The sequence below is a fragment of the Glycine soja genome, chromosome 8 (assembly GCF_004193775.1).
Source record: "Glycine soja cultivar W05 chromosome 8, ASM419377v2, whole genome shotgun sequence".
Taxonomy (NCBI): Eukaryota; Viridiplantae; Streptophyta; class Magnoliopsida; order Fabales; family Fabaceae; genus Glycine; species Glycine soja.
The window spans coordinates 13,438,998-13,452,661 of record NC_041009.1 but is presented as its reverse complement, the minus strand read 5'-3'; the positions used below and the strand labels follow the sequence as shown (position 1 = coordinate 13,452,661).

General features: G+C 28.2%; 1 protein-coding gene across 1 annotated transcript; it reads left to right on the top strand.

The window, feature by feature from the left end:
• Window positions 1-12,050: 12,050 nt before the first annotated feature.
• LOC114422988 (auxin-responsive protein SAUR71-like) lies at window positions 12,051-12,969 on the top strand. The gene has a single exon (XM_028389570.1). It carries the CDS (start codon window positions 12,293-12,295, stop codon window positions 12,707-12,709), a length of 417 nt encoding a protein of 138 aa, XP_028245371.1. The 5' UTR covers window positions 12,051-12,292; the 3' UTR covers window positions 12,710-12,969.
• Window positions 12,970-13,664: the final 695 nt, after the last annotated feature.

Below are 13,664 nucleotides of genomic sequence, written 5' to 3'. Positions count from 1 at the left end.
TATTAAATTCTAAGTCATTTGAATAGTTTTAAAATATTAATTATCTTCTTTATTTCAAGTAACTATCAATTTTATAATATCCAAATAGGTCTATAAACTAAGTCTTATTAAGGGTTAATAACTATTATTATTATTATTATTATTAAGGGTTAATAATCTAACCCAAGGAGTAACTAAACATTTAGTTGCTGCATTATAAGATTGACTTGGTGGATGAAATTTGAAGCAAAGAAGGAGGAAGAAATTGCGAGTTTAATAAATATTAATAAATTAATAACTAATATTTGTAAATTAAAAAAAGAGAAATCATTATTTTAGGATTAGTAAAATGTGCTTTAAAATAAACAGGGATGAGAAACATTGTCTGCCTTATATATGTTCATAAGGCACAATGTATAAGAAACTTTTCGTGATTTTCGATAGATGAACCAGGTTGGTTAGAGTAAAAATTACTAAGGTATATAAAGAGATTCATCGTTGAACTAAATGAATTATATTTTGAGATCTTCTTTTCTAAAAGGACAACTTGACAAGGCACAATTTTAATATATCATGCACATTGGAAAAAGCATTCTTTGATAATGCACTTAATAGTGTTATGAATGTTACATGTAAAATAAAAGACAATGAAAAGGTAAGAGTTACTCTAATGATTAATTAATCTTAAAATTAGATTATAAAGAATAAATGATAAACATAAGAAGTAATTTTAAAGAATTATTCTTAAAATAATATATATATATATATATATATATATATATATATATATATATATATCATTTGTTAAATTTAATAGTTCAAAAAATTAAAATAAATAAAAATTAAAATATTTTTCGCCAATATGTAATTTAGTTTTTATTTTTCATTCTTGTAATTTTTTTACTTTAATTCTTATAAATTATATTTGTTTTACTTTGTTTTTTTTTCATCAATCTTTGTCACAAAAATAATGACATGATAAACATACTAATGCTTTTATCATGTCATGTCATAACTTGATGACATCATCATGTCATGTCAGCATTAAGGTGTCACTCATCATCAATTTACAAGGACAAAAATGAAATAATATAATTTACTAGAACTAAAATAAAAAATGACGAAGGACAAAATGTTTTAAGTTTAAATTACATATTATAATAAAATAAATGCTTAAATATTATTATTAACACATTTTTATCTTTATATTTCTTCTTTCAAACTCTTTTTCTTGTCCCTCTTTTCTCTCTTATCTTTCTTTGGGCTTTATCTGTCACGGTCTTTCTTACATCCTTCACTGTCTTCAAACAATTGCGGTGGTGACGATAGTTATAGGGAAGGAGACAATGGTGACAGTAGCGATTGTGGTGACAACAATCAAAATATTTGTATTACTAATGATGACAATGATAATAATGATTGTGAAGACAATAATGATAGTGGTGATAATTATAGTAATGACGACTACAGTGATAACGACAACAATAATGACTTTGATGATGACCATAACAACAATATAATAATGGAGATGACAGTCCAATAGGATGGATTTTGGGAGAGGAGAATACGAAATCACATACTCATTCCTGTTTGGGTATGGAAATGAGGATGGATTTTGAGAGACAGAAAAGAAAATCACATACTCATCTTCGCTCATCCCGTTGTCATGTTTATGTGACACTTCGTGCTGACGTGACATAATTAAGTCACATTTTGAAATTGATGATCTTATCATTTTATTTGTCACATCATAATTTCTATAAGGAAGACTAACCATAAAAATGAAAAATAAAATAAACATGATAAAAAAAATGCAAGAAAAAAAACACTAAATTATAAAGTAAAAAAATATATCCAAGGCAATACTCACACGGCCTGAATTTAATGTTGACCCAAGGCAACACTAAAATTAGCATAGGCATGGATAAACCCTAACATTAGCGTAGCATTAACGTAAAACCTAACTCTCACAACTTGGAACTGAAATGGTCCACGATAAATTTAGCGTTAACAATATTTTGTCACTTAGTTTAAACTAACATAAAATTTAACTTCAACCGTTTAATGTAGGTAGATATATAACTAATATAACTATACATCTATGTTAACTATATTTTTACGCACAATATAGAGTTACAGTTAGCATATTCTAACAACACTCACTACTACTATTAAGAAGGAGGAGGTACATATATAGTGTACATTCCTGGCTTGGTTGCACTTCTTGTGACAACTTAGCCTTATTAATTAAAATCCTTTTTGCAGTGAAAAAAAGAAGGAGGAGGTACATATATAGGGATGATGTACTTTAATACTCACTATATATGTCATATTGCACCTATTATCGTCCTCTCTTAATTGAGGAGTTACCTAACATTTTATTATTCATTTTGATTTTTTTCTTAAATATTAAATAATTAGAGTTTATTTTCAATTTTATATCCTACAATAAGCAAATAACACTCAATGTTAATTTAATGCACAAATCTCTCATAGTAAACAGGTTTAATTTTTTGACACAATCCTTCTGATCGACGAAATTAATTCATTGTAGTAGATATTTTTTTTCATTGAAAGCTGGTAAAAAAAAGAAGGGGTCGATGACTTGGAAATAGGCAGTTAGCCATCTATACTAGATTAGTAAAAAAAAAAGTGAATTTGTTGGACACAATATTTCCGCAATGGCATACTATCTTATATAATCCTCTCCCTTACAATAAGAGTAGTAAATATATAGAATGGATTCTCCTCGTAAACTTGAATCGTACATCTTATCGGTTCTTTAAGTCTTTATGCTAATTCATCTTTATCATGATATAACTTATAGTTTATTCTTCAAAAGATAAAATAGACAAGCCACGGTACGTAACACTAATATAATTTTATTCCCAAACTCAACTTTTTCACTAACTTATCTTTTTTGGTTACAAAGTACTCCAATTTAAAGCATTAGACTTTGTTTCATGAATTTATGTCATTACACAATCAAAATACATGAATAAAAGTGTATGCTGAAGAAGAGTCCGATTCTCAACTATATATGTTGTTTTCATATATTGTTTTTGAACTTTCAGTTTTAATCAAGTTGCAAGTGGCCACTAGATTTATGAATTTATGCTTTTCAGGATATAAAATTCCAAGCTACAATAAAAGAGCAGATAATACTCAAGCATATCTTGGGCAAAAGAAACTTTAGTCGTAATCACCCTCAAAAGTGATTAATAGATAAGAGAAAAGCAAAACCCTAAAAAATGAAAGAAGCCAAAATCCTTGCCAAGCACGAAGTCAGACCGCACAAACGTGCGCAATTGGGAGCGTGTCGACTATCTGAAAAGAACAAGAAAAGTGGCTTATATATATATATATATTATGCTTTTAATCCTGAATGTACAATTTGCAAAAGATTGATGCCCCTTTAATTTTCATGACGTTTTCCTACTTTATCTAACAAATACTAAAACTAATTATTTGACCTTAAAAAGGAACTATAACAACCCCATTGTTGTTTAATTTCTCATATGGTAAAAATAAATAAACAAAGAAAGAGATTCTTACTATTTTTTCACACAGTCTCAACTTAATTCTAAAATAATCTAATTTAGTTTAATTTATTACGTACAGAATTTTGTTAATTGGCTGAAATCAGGGTATCTTTCAACTAATAATTAATGACTAATCTTTCAAGACGTACACTAATATTCATTTAAGAGACTTATAAGAATTTATTGCTCATTAGTAAACAAAATCAACTCCTCTAAAAAAGAGAGTAAACACCATCAACTCAGAATATAGAAATTACTTTTATTCGATTCAAATTCAAACTTGTTTACTATTTAAAATTTAAATTGCACCTTATGAATTAACGTAAAATTAAATTGATAATAAAAGAATTAGTCATAAATTAAAACATATATTTTTTTTAAAGTATCTTGTGTTGTGATTATGAGATTTTGTACTTGGACACCCAATAGAAGTGGAAAAAAAGAAGAAGAAAAAAGTGAGAGGAGTAGGAAATGATAAAAGGAGAGACGTGGAAAAAAAAAAGAGATGCCGATTTATTATTCGAATAAGCTGAAAATATTGCAGTCGTTATATTAACAATATAACACCTCCATTACAAATATATATATATATATATATATATATATTATAATACATCTAGCTTTCTGCAATAAAAAAAATAATTTGGCTAAATTTATTAAGAGTTCAATGGCTAAATTATATTAACCTGGTTTATGCGACAAGGGTTTAACATGACTAGCTCAAAATTTTCAATCTAGATATCCATTTTTAGCAAAATTTAGGGTGATTTGATTGAAATACATCAAGGTAGGGCAAAGGTGTTACAATTTTCCTATAAATTTACCAGGGTTGTAATTAATTATATGATATTTTATTTTGTAAAAAATGAGCTAATACTATATAATTATTTGATGATTCTTAAACTCATTAATAATGTTATTAATTGTTTAGGACTTTGGAAACCTATATTACTATAAAATTTACTTTTAACATCGTTTAAATAACATCGATTTTATAGAAAATCGATGTAAACCAAAACGCAGTGGTATAATCGTAAATAGCATTATTTCGTTAACATTGATTCTCCAAAAAATCGATGTTAACGTGAGTTGGTTAACATCGGTCCGATGTTGTATTGTACTATTTATAATTTTTTTGTGCTTATGGCAGTTCACTCGTCGCTCCCTCATGCTTCGTCTCCCCCATAACTCATCTCCCTCACGAACCCTTTGTCATTCTCTCTCTGGCGAAGCTGAAATCACTGTCGTTGACGGTGTCTCGCTCACGGTGTTACTGTCACTGTCACTCTCGTGACGTTGAAACAACGCTTCGCTCATGGTGAAACCACTGTCATGTCGCTCATGGTGTCATCACTATTGGTCTCACTGTCGCTCACGGTGTAGGTGTCACTATCACTCCCGCTCTCACGGTATGTTTTTCTCTCAAAGCTTTTCTCGACAGTGAAATCATGGTTCTGGTTGTTTTGGACAATGTAGGCCTTTTGTGACAGTAAAATCAGTGAAATTTTACTTTGGTTCCGTTTTGGTTGCAAATTAACTTAGGTTTTGTTCTGCATGAGTCTGGTTCCTCCTCATTATATTAGTTGCATGGAATAAGCTCCTAGACAAGTATGGTGCATAGTCAGTTTATGCATTGATCAGTTAGTGGATTTAGATGATTTGACAAAATCTACTTAATGTCACATTTATAGTGTAAATGAAGTTTATAAACAATGGATGAAGATCAACAGAACTGGAATGAAATGTTTAACACAATGATGAAGATTAACAAAAAGGCAGAGGAAATATTCAATACTATACATGTTATGGATCAAGTTAGAAATTTTAAGACTATTATCAAATAAACATGACATGATATAACATATTTGCTTATATTACTTTGCTTGTTAAATGTAGCCTTATGGTGAAGTCAATAGGTCATTGTAAGATGGAAGGATGAACTAGACCCTACTTAGCATCTATTACACTCTAGTGACAACATGCATTCTGTCACATATAACCAATATTTGATGAGCCTAGCTCTACTAGTTGGATGGACAAAACTCAAAGAGTTTTATGGACTCATTGGAAATCATCAGGTGACCTTGACCCACTGGAAGGAGACTATAGAGTGTATGATAGTTTATCATCATCATAGGAAGACTACAAAAATATGAAATGGATGGAGAAATTTTGCACAATCACAAAATTTGCTTACTGGAACTCAAATTATATTTGAGTTCTTAGATGCAACTTCTAACTTTGTTTTTATTTTGGCTTTGTTTGTAATTAAAGTACATTACTACTCTATTATTATCAATTTGTAAATTTTTGTTTATAAGTTTCCGTGATATATTTTTTGAAAAATATTGGAACATACCGAATATATTTATGGTATATTTTGTTTATAAATATTTATAACTACTCTTGGTGCATGATATACTTTTTTTTATAACTTTTGGTGCATGACTTATTTTATGTGTTTTTCTACAACTTTGAATGATAAGTTGTGATATGAATTAATTACAGGTTGGTAATTAAAAAAAGGATATTAAAACAAAAAACAACATTGATTTTTAGAAAAATCGGTGTTGTTAGTAAACAACAACATCAATCTTTAGAAAAACTGATGTTGTTTTACTAACAACATCTAAAAACCGATGTTGGTGAGAAGAAAACAACATCGATTTTAAACAATCGATGTTAACATTGTTAAATTAATGTCGATAGTTTCAACATTAGTTAATAGCGGATGTTAAAAGTCTTTAATAATAATTATAAAAAGTCTATTTTCTAGTAGTGATAATTTTGATATGTGTGAAAAACAATGCGTACTTAATCATTAAATTCATAATGAGAGGTGTAGGGTTAATAAATAGTGAACCATATTTTCCTCACGTCATTCAATTGTTCTCTCTAGGGTTTGCTTTTTTTTTTTTTTAAAAAAAAAACCTTAGTATTTAAAGTATTTGATCAAGCAAAGGAAGATTTGGCCTCACGATGGCAAGGATTTGTGCAATGCGATAAATTCCAATACTTTAATCATGTCATTAAGAAGTAATCAATCTTAAATATCACTAATGTTCTAATTCATATAAAGTATGTGTCATTCTAGGTATACATTTTCTTACAAAAAGATCTCAAAAACACACACACACACATAAGATTTTATTGTTATAATTTTAAAAATATAAATTATTTTAATTGTTAAATAATTTAAAATTTAATAATAATTAAATAAAAAACTCAAAATTATACATTTAACTGCAAATATAATTTAATTCTTAATTTTTTGTTTCAATTTATTTACTATTTATTATTTTTAATATAATATTTGAATTAAGAATAATTAATAACTTCATATGTAATTTATTTAAAAATACATAAGTAAATTAAAACTATAAAAAATGGTGTGAAGATTTCTTCAAACTTAATAAAACCTGACAAATGGAAATGAGTATTATAATTTTAAATTTATCTCTTTTAAATCTAGATTGGTCCTCCTTTTTGCAGGTAAAGGAGGAGATAGTCAAACTTGTTCCCAATATGTTCCTTTGTCATGTCTAAATGTATGTTTTAAAATAACCCAATATCAATTTTAAGATTTATGAAAAAAAAACAAGAAATCATACACAAAAAATGGAGTAGTTCTTTGCAAAGGATTTATAATTTTTATATCTTTTAAATATTATAGTAACAATTAAAAATTGTTGCTATATTAATTACACATGAAAAAAATATGGTTAAGCCAATAAATATTATTTTATACCAATTTTTAACTTTCATTATATTAAAATTATTAAGAGAGTTGATTCTAAACAAATGAAAAAAAAATTTAATTAACCAATTTTAAAAGATATTTTTTTTAAAAAAAAGATGCCAAACTGAATTTAAAAATAACATAAAATATCAAATGTATAATTTAGCCTATAATGACAATTAAAAATTATCATTATGTTAATCACGCCTGCAAAAACACTATTAGATTAGCAAGTATTATTTTATAACAGTTTTTAACCATTATTATATTAAAATTATTATTAAGAGCATGGTTATATATCAAATTCTTATAAGTTGACTTGATTTCTATAAGTTAGTTCGTATGTAAATTTTTATTTAGTAGATTAGGAGTAAATTTAATAGATTTTAGGTAAACCAATAAACCCTTAAGTTTGTTATTGAATCAATGAATTAATAAATTAAAAAAAAAATCAAAATACAAAATTTTCAAATTATCTTTTTATATATTTAAAATTAAGTACCTCCATTTAATACAAATGGGATAGGATTGATGGATACGATACGACTCTTATGTGGAAAGAAAAAGGAGTGACGGAACTGTACTGTACTGAAACAAACTACGGATACGGAATGGGACACCTACAGTCCTTCACGTCGCTAATTGCTCTCTCATCCTTTTCTGCATACACGCTGCTGCCTTTCACTCACGTTAAACGCATTTATTCCTCTCTTCTTTTCTTTTTCTTTCTCTGTCTATTCATAACCTACATTTACTTTTTTTTACTATAAACTGATTATATCATTTATAATGCCAGATTACAAAACAATTTTAATATGTTATTTCTTATCTTTCAAATTCACATAAAATATCTTGTCGCATAAACTTTTAGTATGCTTGGTAAGAGGGAAAAAACATGAACACGAATTTATTTTTGTTCAGTTAAAGAAATTTTTTTAAAAAGGAATGCAAATGTTGATTTTTCGTGGTCTTTTTTTATTTTTTCTTCGATTAGTTTTTTCCCTCTTTTCATTTTATTTCCTTCAAACCAAATACAGGTTTCTTACAAATTACAATGTTATTAGACTCAAATTGATTAATAAAATGGACATATGGAAACGTTTAACAGATGTTATATTAAAGTCTTTTAGTTGTCCATGCCAAAGGTTAAGACTTAAGAGATCCATCGATATAAGTAAAGCTGGCCACGAGTTTCTATTGATTTCTATATATAGTGTTTAAAACAAACAAGCAAAATTTTCCCTCACAAAGTCCACGTTTTTTTTAATAACAATTAACAACTTTATTAGATTCAAAGACTATTTTTAAGCTAGCCTTATTCAATAACGCTCTAGAGACTAAGTTCTTAAATGCATATAACACATTGTTTAAAGCTAAGGCTTTATCCAATTCCAAAGTGTGTTTGATAAGAATTTATCCTTAACCTCAACCGTAATAGTTCCCGAGTTTCCTATTTGAAACTGGATTCTTCGGCATTTTCCTCGAACTCGGGAAACAACCCTTTGTTAGCTCATATGTGTGCAATGACGGATCCACAATATAACTATAATATGAATGTACATTATAATTTTTCTATATAATATGAAATGCATCAGAAAAATAATTTATAATATGAATATTGACCCTACAAAATTATTTTTAGTTTGATCTTTCAATTAGATATTTTTAACATTCTTTCAATTCTTTGTTAATGTTTATTTCACATATTATACCGCAACAAATAAAAAATTTCTCTCTTAATCATTTCAAGCTATATTTCTTTTTTCTTTATTTGCGTATTTTAATTTTTTAACCTTTCACTCTATCCTCGTTTATCTCTATTTTTCTTTTACATTTTAGTAGTTATTTTAATAAATTATCATTAGTTAAAAATAATACTATATCAAAATTTAAACTTGCTCATTATAAATCTAAAATTTCATTTATTTATAATTTTAATTATAACAATATAAATATTTAAAAGGTTAAAATAAAAATTTAGTCCTTTATCTACATTTTAGGCTTTAATTTGATCTTTTATTTCTAAAATTTTTTACTTTGTTCTTATTCCTGTTGTTAGATCATGTCTCGAATAAAAGAGACATAATTCAAGAACATTCAAGTATAAAATATAATATATTTTTCCTTTTAAGTCTAGTATGAGTTATATAATAATATCATATTTGAATTAAGTTGTTCAACATCCGAGTTCATGGGTTTTGGACAAGTTGACTCTATAAGAATAAAACATATAGTATACAATCTCTCAATCTCGAGTCTTGAGTAATAAGCATGAAGAATCTAAGACCGGGTAAGTTATCTGAGAAAGGGACTAAGATCAAGTGGGAAGGTTGATTTATGAACAATGAGGTAACAAATTTGATTTTGCATCTTTTAAAGGGAGAAAACTGCTATTTAAATAGGTAATTTTCTTATAAATTAAGTTGTGTCTATTTCAATTTTTGAAACACATCCCTAATACCAACAAATTAAAAGCTCAAACTCAATTGATAGATAATTATGTGCCTTAAGCATATAGGAATTGGTCTCATGACTTTCGACCACGAAAATATATTATTTTCAAAAAAGAAAAAAGACGTGTCTTTGATTTTTATATCAAATTAGATTAATATTTATCCCTTTTATATAGTCATCTAGTAAAAAATGTTGTTTTATTTATTTTTATTAATTATTTAAATTAGTATCCAAATTTCTTTAATTAGCATCCAAGATAATGAATATTTTAAATTAATATTAAAATAATTAGCACATATCACGTACGTTACAATAATACCTCTAAATATAAATAAAAATAGTATTTAGTTGTCTAATGTATATGTTAAATATTTATTTTATTATATAACTAAAATTTATAATAAGTAAACATTTTTAAATATATGAATCATATTATAACTAAAATTCAGAATAGATAATTTTTATTAAATACATAAATTATATTTTAAATTTAATATAATCAATTTATATTGTGATACAAGGTTATTTTTAATTAATAACAATTTTTATAAATATTAAAAATTAATTAAAATAAAGATAAAAATGAAAGATTAAGACATATGAGAGGCTAAGATTTTTTTAATAAAAAATACTCTCGTAAAAGAAAAGCTCTTAAAATGTTTATATTTTATAATAAAAATTAACATAATTAAATATAAAAAGCGCGCATATGCGCTTAAAACTTTCAGTTTAGTAAATCTCATTAATTTATTTAATCCATACTCATGATTAGTATATCATTATGTCCAATCTGAATTGAAAAATATTTAAGCATATAAGTAAAAGTAGTCTTTAAATTCTCATTTTATATTTAAAATATTTACAGATTAAATTTGATTAAATAATCTCTTACTCTATTCATCAACCAAACCATCTTAACTCAACATTAAAAAATCTAAAGTTTTCTTCTCTTATAATCCCAATCCCCCCTCCTTTAAAAAATATGTTTTTTTTATTAGGTTTCTTTTAAATATTTTATTTCTAAATTTGTAAAGTTATTTTTGAATCTAGTCTAATCATTGTTTCCAAAATATCCTAATTAATCAACTTTAATTAAGTGAAGAAGGTAGAGATACTAGTTTGATAAACATGTAAAGGTAGGGACGTAGGGTATTTATAAAGGAGTTTTAATATCCAAATCAATACATATTTCAACATAGTAACAAAAATGGAAAGAGAATCTATATGGTGGTATGAGAGGTGTCAACATTTGTAGAGTTTAAATGTGGTTTATTGATGACTTTCAAGAACCCTGACATGGAACATGTGAACTGGCTGTTTAGTTTCTCTACTTCCAACATATTAGCATGTTTGGTCGAGTGGTGAAAAGATAAACGCTAATAAAAACGTGAAAAGTTAAAAGTTATATGAAGTAACTTTGTTATAAACATGAAAACTTTGATGCGAGATTCCTACAAAATTTCAAATTGACACAAAACCAAACATAAAGTGCAAGTTAAACAGTGATTGAATCTCCTCCACTCGAATACACTAGGCCAAAATCTGTCCGATTGAGCCTAATTATGTAGAGCCAAGACTATTTCATATGGAGCAGATTGTTTAAAATTATTTATAGAAATAAATATTTGTTTTAATAAAAATAAATTATTTTTTAATATATTTATCTAAATTGTTTATATTTAAAAAATAATTTCTTATTTATTTTAAGAAATAAATCCCTTTTACTTATTAGATTAATCCTATTTATTTTTTTAAGTTTAAACAAACTACATTATCTCCATAATTATCCAGCGCGAGGAGGAGTTCAAGCGGGGAGAAATGTGGTGTAGTATAACAATCTAAAAAGTAAAAAAAATGTACCCAATCTTAAAAATAAAATGATTTATTAACTAAAAAGTAAAAATAAAACCAAAATCATATTTTAATCGGTAAGAATGAAACATAAATAATAAAAAATTTATAACAATTTACCTCCTATAGTCAACTAATTGACATAATATCATTGGTATATTCAATCTAAACTGGTCTAAATAAAAATAGAATAGAAGAAAAAATAAACATAGAAAGATACCCAAAAAATTGATCAGCCAAGCCATGAATAGGCATACCATATCCAGAGGACACCGGTGCACGTTCCCATCCCAGCCTCCCCTGGCGTGGTAATCCCAAAATCCACTGCAAAACACATTGAGAAAAAGCAAACAATAAATTCATTGCCACCATAATAAATAAACAAAATAAACCCAAGCACAGCCTCTGGCAGTAGTATTTAATAAATCACACTTTATATGAATTTATTTATTTTTACTCTCTCTCTCTCTCTCTCTCCAATTGTACCTGCCAAGTACGCTTACCTGTACCTGCCAGACTTCTGGCATCATCACCTTTCCATTAGAATCCCCCATCCCACCCTTGGCGCATATATATACCCCTCTCACACTCTTCTCTTCCCATCATAACTTATTCTCTTGCTCACTCCTCACCCACCCCACCCCAACCAAACCATATAACAAACGCCATAGTTTCCTTTCTTTTCTCTACTGTTTTCTCCAAATTAATATAACCCATTTTCCTTGAGATGAAGCAGCTCATCCGCCGCCTCTCGCGCGTGGCTGACTCCTCCAACTACACGCTCCTCCGTTCGGACTCCTCCCAGGCCTGCCACCACCGCCGCCCACGCGCCGAGTCCTTCCGTCTCTCCGCCCCATCCAAGATCCGCCGCTCCTCCGCGGCGGTGGTTCCGGAGGGGCACGTCCCGATCTACGTCGGCGACGAGATGGAGCGCTTCGTCGTGTGCGCCGAGCTCCTCAACCACCCCGTCTTCGTCAAGCTCCTCAACGAATCCGCGCAGGAATACGGCTACGAGCAGAAAGGAGTCCTCCGGCTGCCGTGCCGCGTCTTCGTCTTCGAGCGTGTTCTCGACGCGCTTCGTCTCGGACTCAACGCGCGTGACATCACCGAGCTCGTAAATTTCTCGCCGGAAGAGTTTTCCTGAGAAACAAAGCAAAAAAGAAAATACGAAATCCGTTAATTGGCGAGATCTTTTGCTGGTTTTGTTTTTTTTTTTTTTGTAAATATACTACGTTAGGATCTTGAGGAAAAGAAATGAGGCACAATGTTAGGATTTGTAGTTGTTTTGGGTTCTTTTTTTCTTGCTGTTGTTCGATTCAATGCTCTCTCTTACTGTAAAAAGGGAAATTTTTTTCACTCTGTTGATTTTTGCGACCAGAGAATTAGAATCTCTCTTTTGAATTTTCCGTTTAGTTTTTTTTTTTTTTTTTTGTCGATTTCAAGGGAAACTAGCGGAAAAGGGACAGAACTGGAAATTTTAGCCGCGATAAAATTCATGCCGTTTCAGGTTTGGACTGTGTAGTGTGAATTATTCACTGTGAAGTTCATGAGTGAAATTTTAACTTCTGCATTTATATCTCCTAACAGTGGTTGATTCCAGATCGGATACAACATATTTGCAGAAGTTCATGAGTCATGTGAGCTTAGTTTTTTTATTTGTTTTTTCCGTTGGGTTTATTATAATTAAAGAGTTTATAAATCCAAACTTGTTATAATTTTATAAGTTAAACAAGGAACTCAGCATGATTGGATTTATTCAATTAATCAAATTAGCAGCCAAGCTATAATTGAATAACGAATTCATTTATAAAGCGATCCACAATAACAATAATTCACAAAGTTACACATTTGGCATTACACACATAAAATTACATGAATAAATTTTTATTTTTTTTCATCCTAAAAAGTAAGATATCCTCACAATAAAAAGTCATAAAATTGATCCTCTATGTTCACATATTCAAGAATCAAAGCTATGTTATATACTCAAAAAAGATTACTTAGTCTAAGTAGTATCTCTTTTTGTTTTTTTTTTTTGGTAAAGTTTAATATTTATTTTAACTTTTTGTAATTAACTTACTCTATATGGGGGGAAAACC

Bases quoted from the DNA above. Each gene is read 5' to 3' on its own strand.
- LOC114422988 (XM_028389570.1), top strand. From the start codon at position 12,293: ATGAAGCAGCTCATCCGCCGCCTCTCGCGCGTGGCTGACTCCTCCAAC.